At 42.7% G+C, this 13,252-nt stretch overlaps 1 protein-coding gene across 2 annotated transcripts in view; it reads left to right on the forward strand.

Moving 5' to 3' along the window:
* The first annotated feature begins 266 nt into the window (after positions 1–266).
* Positions 267–13,252, forward strand: part of LOC136611368 (sodium- and chloride-dependent betaine transporter-like) — a 37,275-nt gene continuing 24,289 nt past the window's right edge. Inside the window, exons 1-7 of one of the 2 annotated variants that reach the window (XM_066590909.1) lie at positions 267–497; positions 4,836–5,015; positions 6,308–6,442; positions 8,245–8,385; positions 10,711–10,804; positions 10,928–11,060; positions 12,257–12,391. In XM_066590909.1, the coding sequence (XP_066447006.1) occupies positions 458–497; positions 4,836–5,015; positions 6,308–6,442; positions 8,245–8,385; positions 10,711–10,804; positions 10,928–11,060; positions 12,257–12,391 (858 nt within the window). In that variant the 5' untranslated portion in view covers positions 267–457. The remainder of the gene's footprint in view (positions 498–4,835; positions 5,016–6,307; positions 6,443–8,244; positions 8,386–10,710; positions 10,805–10,927; positions 11,061–12,256; positions 12,392–13,252) is intronic. The other variant, XM_066590910.1, reaches the window with a different exon arrangement.

Here is a 13,252-nt window from a genome sequence, read left to right on the forward strand (position 1 = left end):
GCCACTTTCTGACTTTTTGACCGTGGTCTCCTGTCAGAGCCAGCCACTTCCCGAGACTACCGCATCCTTCTAGTCTCAGGAATGGCATCGGGCTACTACCTAGTATATAAGAATCATAGAGCAAGAACTGATGCACATCAGACAAGCTTGCTCAGAAGAAGACACTTCATTTTAAATAGCCCTCATAATGCCCATGTAATGCCAGCCATAGTATATAATACCAGTACCAGGGCATATATTATGCCAGATATAATGCCCACATACTACTAGCCATAGTGTTACTATAATAGTGGGACTGTAGTGCACACATACTATCAACTATAGGTAATTATGAAAAGCCCGCTGTTGGGATGACATACAGGTATCTCCTCCTTCTCGCTGATGCCACCGTCCCTGATGCCAGAGGGAGGAGGACAGCACCCTAGCAAGTTTTCAGAAGTGTTTTGATGCAGAGGAGATGGCAGCTCCAGACAGGCAGCTGCAGGACAAACTTCCAGGTGAGCACAATATGTATGTATTATACACTCACAGCCTGTTATGTACAGCATTATACAAGTGAGATAGCGTCCTCTCTTTGCAAACTGTCTTATAACCATTTTCCTTCCCTATCACCATGAAGAATACATGTTGTCTCCAAGTGTCCTGGAAGTAGGACTGTGCAATGTTTACTCTCATGATTACATGCTGAAATATTAGAGTAGATGGAAATCATTCAACCATAGACGGTTGACTGTAGATAAAGGAACATGCAAGTGGCCTATAAGTGCTATATACTGCCATACAGTTCCCACAATAGAAATGATTAACAGTGCGACACAGAGGCTACAGGATAGTGTTATACAGAAAGCACATAATTGTACCATACAGTGCCCAGATAACAGTGCTATACAGTGGCCATATACCAGTACCATACAGTGCCCACATAACAGTATCATACAGTGCTCATATAACAGTGACATACAATGCTCATATAACAGTGCCCACTTAACAGTGCCATACAGTGCCCACATAACAGTGCCATACAGTACCCACATAACAATACCATACAGTGCCCACATAACAGTACCATACATGCCCCACATAATTGTACTATACAGTGCCCAGATAATAGTATCATACAGAGCTCATATAACAGTGCCCACTTAACAGTGCCATACAGTGCCCACATAACAGTGCCATACAGTGCCCACATAACAATACTATACAGTACCCACATAACAGTACCATACAGTGCTCATATACCCATGCCATACATGCCCCACATAATTGCACTATACAGTGCCCAGATAATAGTATCATACAGTGCCCATATAACAGTACCATAAAGTGCTCACATAACAGTACCATACAGTGCCCACATAAAAGTACCATACAGTGCTCATATAACAGTGCCATCCATGCCCACATAATTGTACGATACAGTGCCGAGATAACAGTGCAATACAGTGCCCACATAACAGTACTATACAGTGCTCATATAACAGTGCCATACAGTGCCCACATAATTATACTATACAGTGCCCACATAACAGTACTATACAGTGCTCATATAACAGTGCCCACATAATTGTACTATACAGTGCCCACATAACAGTGCCATACAGTGCACACATATTTATACTATACAGTGCCCACATAACAGTGCCATCCATGCTCACATAATTGTACTATACAGTGCCCAGATAACAGTGCCATACAGTGCCCACATAACAGTACTATACAGTGCTCATATAACAGTGCCATACAGTGCCCACGTAATTGTACTATACAGTGCCCACATAACAGTGCTATACAGTGCCAACATAACAGTGCCATACAGAGCTCACATACTTGTACCATACAAAGAGCACATAATAGTACATTCGGTGCTCATATAACAGTGCCATACAGTGTCCAGATAACAGTGCCCACATAATAGTACAATACAGTGCCCTCAGAATAGTGCCATACAGAGCCCACATAATTGTACCATACAGAGAGCACATAACAGTACATTCAGTGCTCATATAACAGCACCATACAGTGTCCAGATAACAGTGCCATACAGCGCCCACATAATATTACCATACAGTGCCCACAGAATAGTGCCATACAGAGCTCACATAATTGTACCATACAGAGAGCACATGACATTACCATACAGTGCCTATATAACAGTGCCATATAGTGCCCACAAAGAAGTACCATACAGTACCCACATAACAGTGCCATACATTGCCCACATAACAGTGCTATACAGAGCTCACATAATTGTAACGTACAGAAAACATATAATAGAACCATTTTGTGCCCACGCAACAGTGCCATACATTGCTTACATAACAGTGCCATACAGTGCCCACATAACAGTGACATACAATGCCCACATAACAGTGTCATACAGAAAGCATATAAAAACACCATGCAGTGTGTACATAATAGTGTTATACAGAAGATATATAACAGTACCATTCAGAGCCTATATAACAGTAGCATACAGAGCCTACATAACAGTGCTGCACAGAACATATATAACAGTACCGTACAGTGCCCAAATAATAGTGCCATACAGAAAGCACACACATAACCATATCATAGAGCCTAGATAATAGTGTCACACAGAAGTTGCATAACAGCACCATACAGTCCCACATAACAGTGCCATACAGAGCCTACATAATAGTGCCATATAGTAGGTACATACAGTAACAGTACCATACAGAGTCCAAATAACAGCATAATACATAAAGCACATAGCAGTACCATAGAGAGCCTACATAATAGTGTTATACAGAAAGCATATAAAACACCATGCAGTGTCTACATATATGTGCCAAACATAAATCACATGATAGTGCCTACTTAATAGCACCATATAGAAAGCACAAAAATGCAGTATGCACATATTAGTGCCAAACATAAATCACATAATTCTGCCATGCAGAAAGTACATAACAATTTCAGACAGAGTATACATAATAGAGTCATATAGATACCACATAAGAGTACCTGGCCATGTCTAAATCATACCGCCATACAGTGCAAAATATTGAGAGCCATACAGTTCCCCTGAAGAGGCTGCCCTATGATTTGACCCTTTCATGCACATTACAGCATTCAGTACCCAGTAAACTGAGTCTAGTGTCAGTCAGGGCCTGGACACCTTACAAAGTAATCCTGAAGAAGGGCTATGGTCCAAAACGTTGACACATCATGCATATAATCTGAAACCCTGCTGAGATGAATAAAGTGTAACCAGCTTTATTAATTTGCATCCCGATAGTCTGCAGTGCGCTTCCCTCCTTCTTAATATTTGACTCTTAGACCCTGAGGCAGGAGGGTCTGAAGCTGCACATGGTGTCTAAGCAGTGCCAGTTAGACAGGTGTGAGCAACGTAAATATATATGACACTTTAGGTGGGGACATTTATTGGGTACAACTGGGATTAACGCATTGTTGCATTTTAATGAAGTATGAATGCAAAGGAGTGATGTCATAATCCTGGCAGCACCCTGTATTGGAAGGCAGCTGCCCTGTGTGTCAAAATCCAACTTTTTAATAGGCGTTGTCTAGGAATGTAAGACAAACTAGAATGTCCGGGGACAGACAGTTGTTTCAGGGTTCTTACCTCTCATCTGTGTAATGTAGGGTTCCAGTCGACTGGGCAAGTAGCCATCAATATGAGTCTAAGGCCTAATGTTTGTCCTTATGGAGAGCTTCATCAGGGTAGGAGAGTCTTATAGGCCATGCAGTGCTCTCTGGGAGGCATTATTCTCTCACTTATTTGCATAGATTTTTCCCAGAGAGCATTGCATGGCCTATAACACTTTCTACATCTTGGTGGTACTCTCCACGAGGAGAAACACTATTCCCCAGGTAAACATTGGTGCCCCTTCATTTTATGAGGTCAGCGGTCACAGGCTCTGTATCGCCACTGCTGGTCCATAGCCGCAAGTGGAGTGAGTAAATTGCCTGGTAGGTTTGATGCCTGTCCGCCGAACGACATAAAATTAGACGACGAGACAGATTCGCCCCATGGGCTTATGCTGTTGTTAAATAAAAGTTCCTTTTGAAAAAAATATGTGCCACCTCAGACTCCACTTGTTATCGCCACGCCAGCATTACCACCTGCCCATTGCACCAACTCTACATAAAATTGTAGATTTTATGTGGTCCCCCCATCTTTATGTATTTTGACGCATCCGTGCTGCGCAATGAATGGCTGAGCGCTGCCTGTGATTGGCTGAGTGCTCAGCCAATCAGACACAGCCCTTTCAGGAGACTGCTAAAAGAACTTCAGTACAGTGTCGGGGAGCCAAGCGTCAAGATGAACCGAGCCCCGACAGCACCGGAGGGGTGTGTATATATATTTTTTACACAAGCTAGAGATGATTTTCAGGGAAGGGATTATATTTCAAGCCCTTCCCCAAAAATCTCTGCGTGGGGGGGCCTGCAATGGGATAGCATCGCGCTCCTCTGGCACAGTTGTGACAACTGTGGCAGGGGATTCCTTCACCCCCGCGGGGAGTCCCCTTGTCACTGAACACTGTGACAGTGCTGTCTTAGTGTTCAGTAATGAGGGAATTCCCCGCTGGGGTTCTTGCAGAGCACAGACCTATGGTGCACGCATGTCCTATCTTTACAGGTGCGGGTATTTTCATGCCTGTAAAAAAAATGGACATGTGAACACATCATACAAAACCAATGGTTCTAATAGACGCGTGGTTTTGTGCGCACATACGCACGCACAAATACACGCTCATCTGACTTTGCCCTTAATTTGCAGCCTCAGTCTTATAAACCCTCTATCAATGTGATGTCATTTTGTTGCTTCTCACTTGTTTCTTTGTCGCTAGTTTCTACAGAGAGTGATCTTCAGAATTTGCCTTCTCCTTTCCAAGCGGTCCAAGAGCCTGAGCTGCAGGAACGCGGACAGTGGGGGAGCCGAGTGGAGTTTATTCTGTCTGTCGTGGGGGGAATTGTTGGTTTAGGAAATATCTGGAGGTTCCCCTATTTATGCTACAAAAATGGCGGAGGTGAGAAAAGAAGGAGTCTTTTATGCAAAAAAGTAATCTGCTCCAGCCACACCCAAAGCTGCATTCACCATTCTGCTGACTACCGCTTGAAATGGAAAGTCACTGTCCTGACAGACATACCCTATTGAATATACCACCTGAGAGCTAACAGGAAATCAGCAACATTTTGAATCCAGCTCTGAATGTAAATAGAGTATAAAGCAAACCACATGCAGTTTACTGTCAAAAATCTGTCACTTCACATAAGTATATATACAGGGTAAGTGTGCGTTCACACGAGCGTGTTTTTGTGCGTACTTAGGTGCTTACATACGTCCGCACCTAGGTATGAGCAAAAACACGTGTGAACCCAGCTGCGTGCTTGTTGTCAATGGAGCCGCATTGTGTTCTTCATCCCCGCGGGGGACACAGCAGCGGCCGACAGGTAAGTAATTTTTTTTTTTTTTACACTAAAATTTTTCTTTTTCAGGGAAGAGCTTATATGTAAAGCCCTTCCCTGAAAAAGAATGCAGGGAGCCGGCAGACCATTGTTTTCAATGGAGCCGCCGGCAGCAGCCGCGGCTCCATTGCAAACAATGCATGCATTCCCTATGGTGCACGCATGTCCTATCTTTGCAAGCACGCACCTGCAAAGTACGGACATGTACACACACCATAGGGAATGCATTGTTGCAAATAGAAGCGTGTTTTTGTGCGTGCCTATGTACGCACAAAAACACGCTTGTGTGAACCCACCCTTATTCCAAATGATCTTCCTGATATGAAACCCCCAGAACTCCTATTAATGACACTCAGATACAGAAATCTGATATCAATGGAAGCAGAAACTCAAAAAGATTTGTTGCACAGCATCAAAAATGGCTTCCCCCTCCGAGGTTTCAATGTGACCCCCTTTGTCACTGGACACAGATGGAGCCTGTAGTTCCTGCCATACACATTGTAGCGGATCACTACTAACTGATGCAATGGCTTCTGGGATACCGCAGATCACGGTGGGCGGTAAAGGGGCATGTGGACTCTAATCACAAGGTGTAAGTTTCTGGGGAATGTGGAGGACGAGGAAGAAGTTACTACGTCACCATATGCACGGCCCATCCAAGTGTTTGGTAGTCGCTCACTTCTGATGTCATTGTGACAATGGGGGAGGACAGAATAAAACTTTATGGGCCTCATTTAGTAAAACTGTCTACCAGTAAGACAGTCCTTGACAAATGAATGCTGGACTTCATGCTGTAGGACCCCTGTATTTAAAAGCAATGTTTTATTTTATCCTGTCCTTCCTCTTTCTGCAGGTGCCTTTCTTATTCCGTATCTTATATTTATTATTACATGCGGGATTCCCATCTTCTTCCTTGAGATTGCACTGGGTCAATATACTACTGAGGGGCCTGTTACTGCATGGGTTAAAATCTGCCCCTTGTTTTCCGGTAAGTTCTATAGAAAATACTGTATTACAATCAATGTCCATGCTGAACATGTACGTTGTAATGCTGTGTGAGATGTCCTTCACAGAGGGTGAAGGACATGATGTACAATACAATGCACCATAAATGCAGCATTGCATGTGACTGGAGCACGATGAAGTCAACATTATCTGTAAAGTAAACTTCCTGCTCCTCTTTTGGTATCCTGTTGGATGGTTTCCAATAAATCGGGCCACTCCTTACAGATCTGATGTAGGAATCTGATTGCAGCCAGACTTGTTAAGCTGGTAAAAAAAAACCTGTAAAGTGGGGTTCTCTCGAAACAATTGTAGACCAAATTAGGATCAAACCGTTCAATTTCATGGGACTTCACTGAATATAAAAGGCAACTTAAGCTTGATGGTTTCATTCACTTTAAGAGGCACAGAATCTTAAGGGCTCGGTCAGAGGAGCAGAGATCTGCGCGGGAAAAAAAAGGCACTGCGTGTGCGGGCAAAAATCCACACCTACTAAAGATAGAACATATGGGTGGCAATGGATGTGGTCATGTGGATTTTTTCCGCACGCTCGTCTGACTGAGCCCTAATTGTTTCAGTCCACAGACGAAGTTCTTTCAGAGATGCGGCCTATTTTGGACTTCAGGACACAATGATTTTTTGGGATTTTCATCTCTACTTTTTAAAAGCCATAGCTTTTTTATGTTTTTGTTGACATAAGGGCCGTATGAGGGCTTATTTTTTGTGTGGCGAGATGTAGTTTTTATTGGGACTAATTGGGGTACATATAATGTATCTTATAACTTTTATTCATTTTTTGGAGGACAGAAAGAAAAAAACATTGTTTTGCCTTTTTGCGCCATTCACCATTTGGTATAAATGACGTGATAGCTTTTTATTGGTACAATTACAAAATTATGTATATTTATTTTTTTAGTTTTTTCTGCTTTTACACAATAAAAACCTTTTCTTTTGGAAAATATTTTATTAGGTATCGCTGCATTCAAAGAAGCAAAACTTTTTTATTTTTCCATGGACATGAGGGTTTGTTTTTTTACGTGGCGAGTTGTAGTTTTTATTTGTACCATTTTAAGATACATATGACTTTTTTTAAATCAATGTTTATTGCATTTTTTGTGAGTAAGGGTGGATTCAGACGACCGTATATCGGCTCGGTTTTCACGCCAAACCGATATACGGTGTCCTTATCTGCAGGGGGGGGGGGGGTGGAAGAGCCAGGAGCGGGAACTGAGCTCCCGCCCCCTCTCTGCCTCCTCTCCACCCCCTCTCTGCCCCTCTGCACTATTTGCAATGAAAGGAGGCAGGACGGGGCAGGGCTAAGTTCCGCGAATTAGCCCCGTCCCGCCTCTCCTCATTGCAAATAGTGCAGAGGGGCGGAGAAGAGGCAGAGAGGCACTGCTCCTGGCTCTTCCAGCCTCCCTTCCTGCAGGGAGAGACGACGTATATCGGCTGGGCGTGAAAACCCAGCCGATATACGTTCGTCTGAATCCAGCCTAAAGATGAAAGAAAAAAAGCAATGTTTTTTACGGATGGTTACGGATGTAGCAATACAAAATATGTATATTTTTATTCATTTTTTTTGGTGGGGTGGTGCAGCACATTGGTGTCACAAGTAACACCAGGTTCTTCAAAGTCCAGCTTGTCAATATATCATGGCTGACAGGGAGTAATATTTTTCTGGTAATTAATGGCAGCACTTGGGAGTCAGAAGTATGAAAAAACTCCGATGCCAGTTCTTGATAGTCCAGGGGGCACCTTGTTAACCTTGTTTCTACTCTTCTCTTGCAGGTATTGGGTACGGCACAATGGTCATGTCATTCCTGGTCAATATCTATTACATAATAATAATGGCATGGTCATTTTTTTACCTTTTCAATTCATTCACCTCCCGTTTGCCTTGGGCTAGCTGCAACAACACCTGGAACACAGGTATCTATAGTTTATGTTAGAGCCAGTGGCCCACCTACCATACAGGCAGGGTGTATGCCTTCTGTGGTGCCCGGGGATTCTCCCTGTCGTGAGGGTATAGAGGGTTATATGGCTGGGATTTATAGACTTTCTACCACATAGCACTATGGCATGATGAAATCTAATAGTACACAGAAACAAGGGCGAAGACATAACCTGTTCTGCTGTACAGGGGCCCAAGGAAAGAGGGGGCCCCATACAATGCACCTTCACATGGGGCATTTTCTGCTCCTATACAGCAACATTGCTAATGTTATACAGCCATATGGGCTTACTGGCTATGTGCAATTTGCTGATGTGTTGCATAGTACATGCCACCCGCACCCAACAAAATACAAAACTCTACATACGGTAGTAGAGTTGCCCACCTGAAATCTAATGTCACTGTCTATGATGTGGTCTCAGCAGCAGCCCTGTGTGCAGCTTTAATCCTCTAATGCAACAGCCTATATTGGACCTAAGGATTGAACAATTTTGGGGGGATTTTCATCTCCACTTTCCAAAAATCCAAACTTTATTATTCCATTGACACGGCCACAACAGGGTTGTTTTTTGTGTGACGAACTGTAGTTCTTATTGGTACCATTTGTGGGTGCATATAATGTATTGTAAAACTTTTTTATTAATTTTTTTGGAGAGCAGGGATAAAAAAGCATATCAATTTTGCTATTGTATTTTAGTTTTATTTTACATCATTAATCCTGCAGCATAAATGACATGATCAATTTTCTTCTGCGGGTTGGTACGATTAAGATATCAAAATTATATATATCTGTTTTTTAGTTTTTTCCACTTTTACACAATAAACACCCTATTTTTGGAAAAATGTTTTTGCATTGCCGCATTTAAAGTCCCATAATGTTTTTATTTTCCATTGTCGGAACTCTGTCAGGACCTGTAATACTTATTGGTACCATCTGAAGGCACATACGTTTTTTTTATTACTTTTAGGGTGACAACCCACTACAGTTCTTTTTCACTGCGAAATTCGCTGAGTTTTTTTTATCTCTACGGGTCTATGGGACTTGTTAATGTTAAAATCGCATTGCGCAAAATCGCGATTTCGTGGTAAATTGTGATTTTGCCGCAATGCGTTTTTAACATTAGATTGCCCCATAGACACTTAGAAAAAAAAATGCAGCAAATTCGCAAATGCTAGTGGGTAGTCACCCTTAGGGCGCCCACCCACTGGCGATTTTTTTTCCCTGCGAAATTCGCAGCATTTTTTTCTCTGCAGGGGTCTATGGGACTTGTAATGTTAAAATCGCGATCGCGCAAAATCGCAATTTACCGCGAAATCGCGATTTTGCGCGATCGCGATTTTAACATTACAAGTCCCATAGACCCCTGCAGAGAAAAAAATGCTGCGAATTTCGCAGGGAAAAAAATCGCCAGTGGGTGGGCGCCCTTATTGTGCATTTTTGGAAGGTGAGAAAATAAAAAAAGCATTTTGCCTCAGTTTTTTAGTTTTCTGATTTTTCTTATAGTCTTTGCCATTCAGGATAAAAAGCATGTTCAATTTATTATACAGGTCATTAGAAATGCGAAAATACCAAAAATGTGCATTTTTTAAACAAAGAGGGGGAAAGTGTACAAAAAAGTTGTTTTTTTAAACAGTTTTTTAAAACTTTTTTATGTTTCTGTACCGTAGTTGATTTGAACCTGTGAACCTATGATCACTATGATAATATATTGAAGTACTTCTGTAATGCAGTGCATTATTGCTAATCATAGAGATCACGGACCATTCCAGACCCAGACGCCTCCCAGACTTGGCCCTTCGTGATTACATGGAAGTGGGCTGAAGACATCACAGAAGGATCACCCTTCTTCTAGGAACCATTTATATGATTGTGGCATGTAAGGGGTCAATAGCTAGGATAGCTGCTCTCATTGATTTCCGCGATTGCTGTGTGAGGCCAGCTGTCAGTCACAGCCAGCTCCTGCTGTGGATGGTGCAAGCTCACCTTTTGAGCCTACACCATCCATAGGGTGTAAACATATGCCCACTTGCAAGAACTGCTTCCCACATAGGGAGTACAATTATGCCCTATGGCAGGAAGAGGTTAAGTTAATGAGGAAGCTCTTTCTTCCCCTCTCGCAGCAGTAAATCTGATGACAACATAGTAAGAGTGCATAGGTAACACCAGGGATAAATGAAGAAACTGAGTGGAGAATCTATATTTTGGGTGGAGTTAACATTTTGGTCAAAGGTATGTTCTGTCATAGTCATTTTGTGTCTATTGCTATTCATGGGGATATTTGAGCACATTTTCGTCTTCTCAGAAAACTGCATGGAATTCACAAACAAGGACGAGAACTGGAGCCGCATCATTAATCATACCACTAACTACACCAGTCCAGAGCTTGAGTTTTGGGAGTAAGTATGCAAATGAGCTCTTTACTAGCACCATCTATTAGAGGTGGCTACCCTGTGAGTCAATGGCCAACACTGTGACTTCAAATAATTTGCTTCTCATAATGCGTTCATTGATCTCTTCAGGAGACGGACTCTGGGTCTGACAGGTGGCATTGAGGACCTTGGATCCATACGATGGGAGCTCGCTCTGTGTCTGCTGTTAGCCTGGATCATCTGTTATTTCTGTATCTGGAAAGGGGTCCAATCCACCGGAAAGGTAAGTGAAAAAAAATTGCTAATTGAGCAAATGGAAGTCGAGATCTTTTGTATTGGATTGCACTATCATACAACTTTGCCATTTAAGTAATGTTGTGATAGAGGCAGCACTTTATTTTAAACTAAAATCATGACTAAACCACTGTCCTCGTATTACTCCATATTCATCGTCATACTGCATATTACATTCTCAAAGGTCCGTGGCATAGCAATATCGCGGTCTCACACACCGTAGTTGCCAGAGTATATCACCAATTTAAGAGCTCCACTTCACTGTGGACTCAACACATCATAGGTGCAAAACAACATTTCCAGTACACTTCTGTCTCACGTGAACTCAAATTAGCCCAGAACACCACTGTTACGATGTGCCCTGTTCTCTGTCACATCTACGCATGACAATGGTACTTGACTTCACTTCGCCACACAGTATTGAACATAATGTATCCTTCTACTAAGTAAAGCGGTTGACTATGAACACTGCATCACAATTTACACATAACTATAGTCCCCTTTGGGGAGATATTTCCCCAGTACTTGTCCATCACAGTCTCTATAGTGTATGCCCACTAACGTCTCGTTGGACGGTCTTATGTGTCCTGCAGCTTTGTTGCATCTGGATCCATGGCACCATCGTTGAATCCAGGTCCATAGCGATTTCTACTACTTCAGGGACAAAGTCCCCTGTGGGAAGAGGGGCTTTCTCTCCTTCCATGCGGCTTGTCGCTCTTGTCTTTGGCTCTCTCAGATCCTCCTGTTGCTTTACCCCTGGTCGCCTGGCACTCATCACAGTTGGGTCGTGCACCGTGCCGCTACACCCCACAGCAGTCTCATGTCCACTCGTCAGCATGAGGATACCAAAGACTCTGTGGCTTGAACCGCTCTCCATTACAGAGGCAGTCTCCACCACATCCTCTGCAGAGGCTGCCTGCTCCATACCTGGTAGTTCTGGTCACAGACTCAGCTTTAATTGCTGTTATAGTGGTCGCCTAGTAAGCTCTAGAACATTTTGAAGGGACAAGATTTATCCCTGCATTGGACCTGATCTTCGCAGCAGGAGACATTTCCCTTTCAGGGCTCTGATGTGACTGCGCGCTAGTAAATAAGCTAGAGATAAGCTGATACAATGTAAAATTATATAAATTGCAGAATATTATTCTCTTCCATCCTGTCCCTTTCCTGTTCCTCCATCAACAGATTGTATATTTCACCTCTACATTTCCCTACGTGATGCTCACCATCCTGCTGATCCGCGGCGTTACCCTTCCTGGGGCTTACAATGGGATTATGTTTTACTTAAAGCCAGACACGTCACGGTTAAAGGACCCTCAGGTGAGAGAGGGACTCCCACCTTAAAACGTAATCGTCAGTAGGAATGAGGAACAAGAAAGGGACTGTAACAACTCAGATGTCTACTGTATGACATGGAACTATGTATAGTACTAGTGATAAGAAAGAAATACTTCCATAGGGGGCAGTATTGCACCAGTTTCACACAAGTGCTTACAAACACATTCATGCATACATAATACAGATGTGTGACCTGGCCCAACCTTGTGGATTACTAACCCAAACTCAGAACATCACAGGAATCTATGTTGCTCCAAGTTCAAGTCAGTAACTTCTCACCGGCCAGGCGGAGAAACATGTCCGCATTATAGACGCAGAAATGTGTCCGTAGTACATTGATGTGAAACTGGCCTATAGTAGTTATATTCTTGTACATAGGAGGCAGTATTATAGTAGTTATATTCTTGTACATAGGAGGCAGTATTATAGTAGTTATATTCTTGTACATAGGAGGCAGTATTATAGTAGTTATATTCTTGTACATAGGGGGGCAGTATTATAGTAGTTATATTCTTGTACATAGGGGGGCAGTATTATAGTAGTTATATTCTTGTACATAGGAGGCAGTATTATAGTAGTTATATTCTTGTACATAGAGGGCAGTATTATAGTAGTTATGTTCTTGTACATAGGGGGCAGTATTATAGTAGTTATGTTCTTGTACGTAGGGGGCAGTATTAGGGCTCAGTCACACGGGCGTTTTGACGCACAAATTTTTGAATGCATAAATTCGCATGACCTAAGCGGGCGTCACAGCGGAAAAAACACTGCTGGCAGCGTTTATCCACTCACAAGGGCTCTCTCACACGTGCGTTTACCACTATCCCCTGCTGCGGCTGTGAC

Source organism: Eleutherodactylus coqui, chromosome 2, assembly GCF_035609145.1.
Source record: "Eleutherodactylus coqui strain aEleCoq1 chromosome 2, aEleCoq1.hap1, whole genome shotgun sequence".
NCBI classification, from domain to species: Eukaryota; Metazoa; Chordata; class Amphibia; order Anura; family Eleutherodactylidae; genus Eleutherodactylus; species Eleutherodactylus coqui.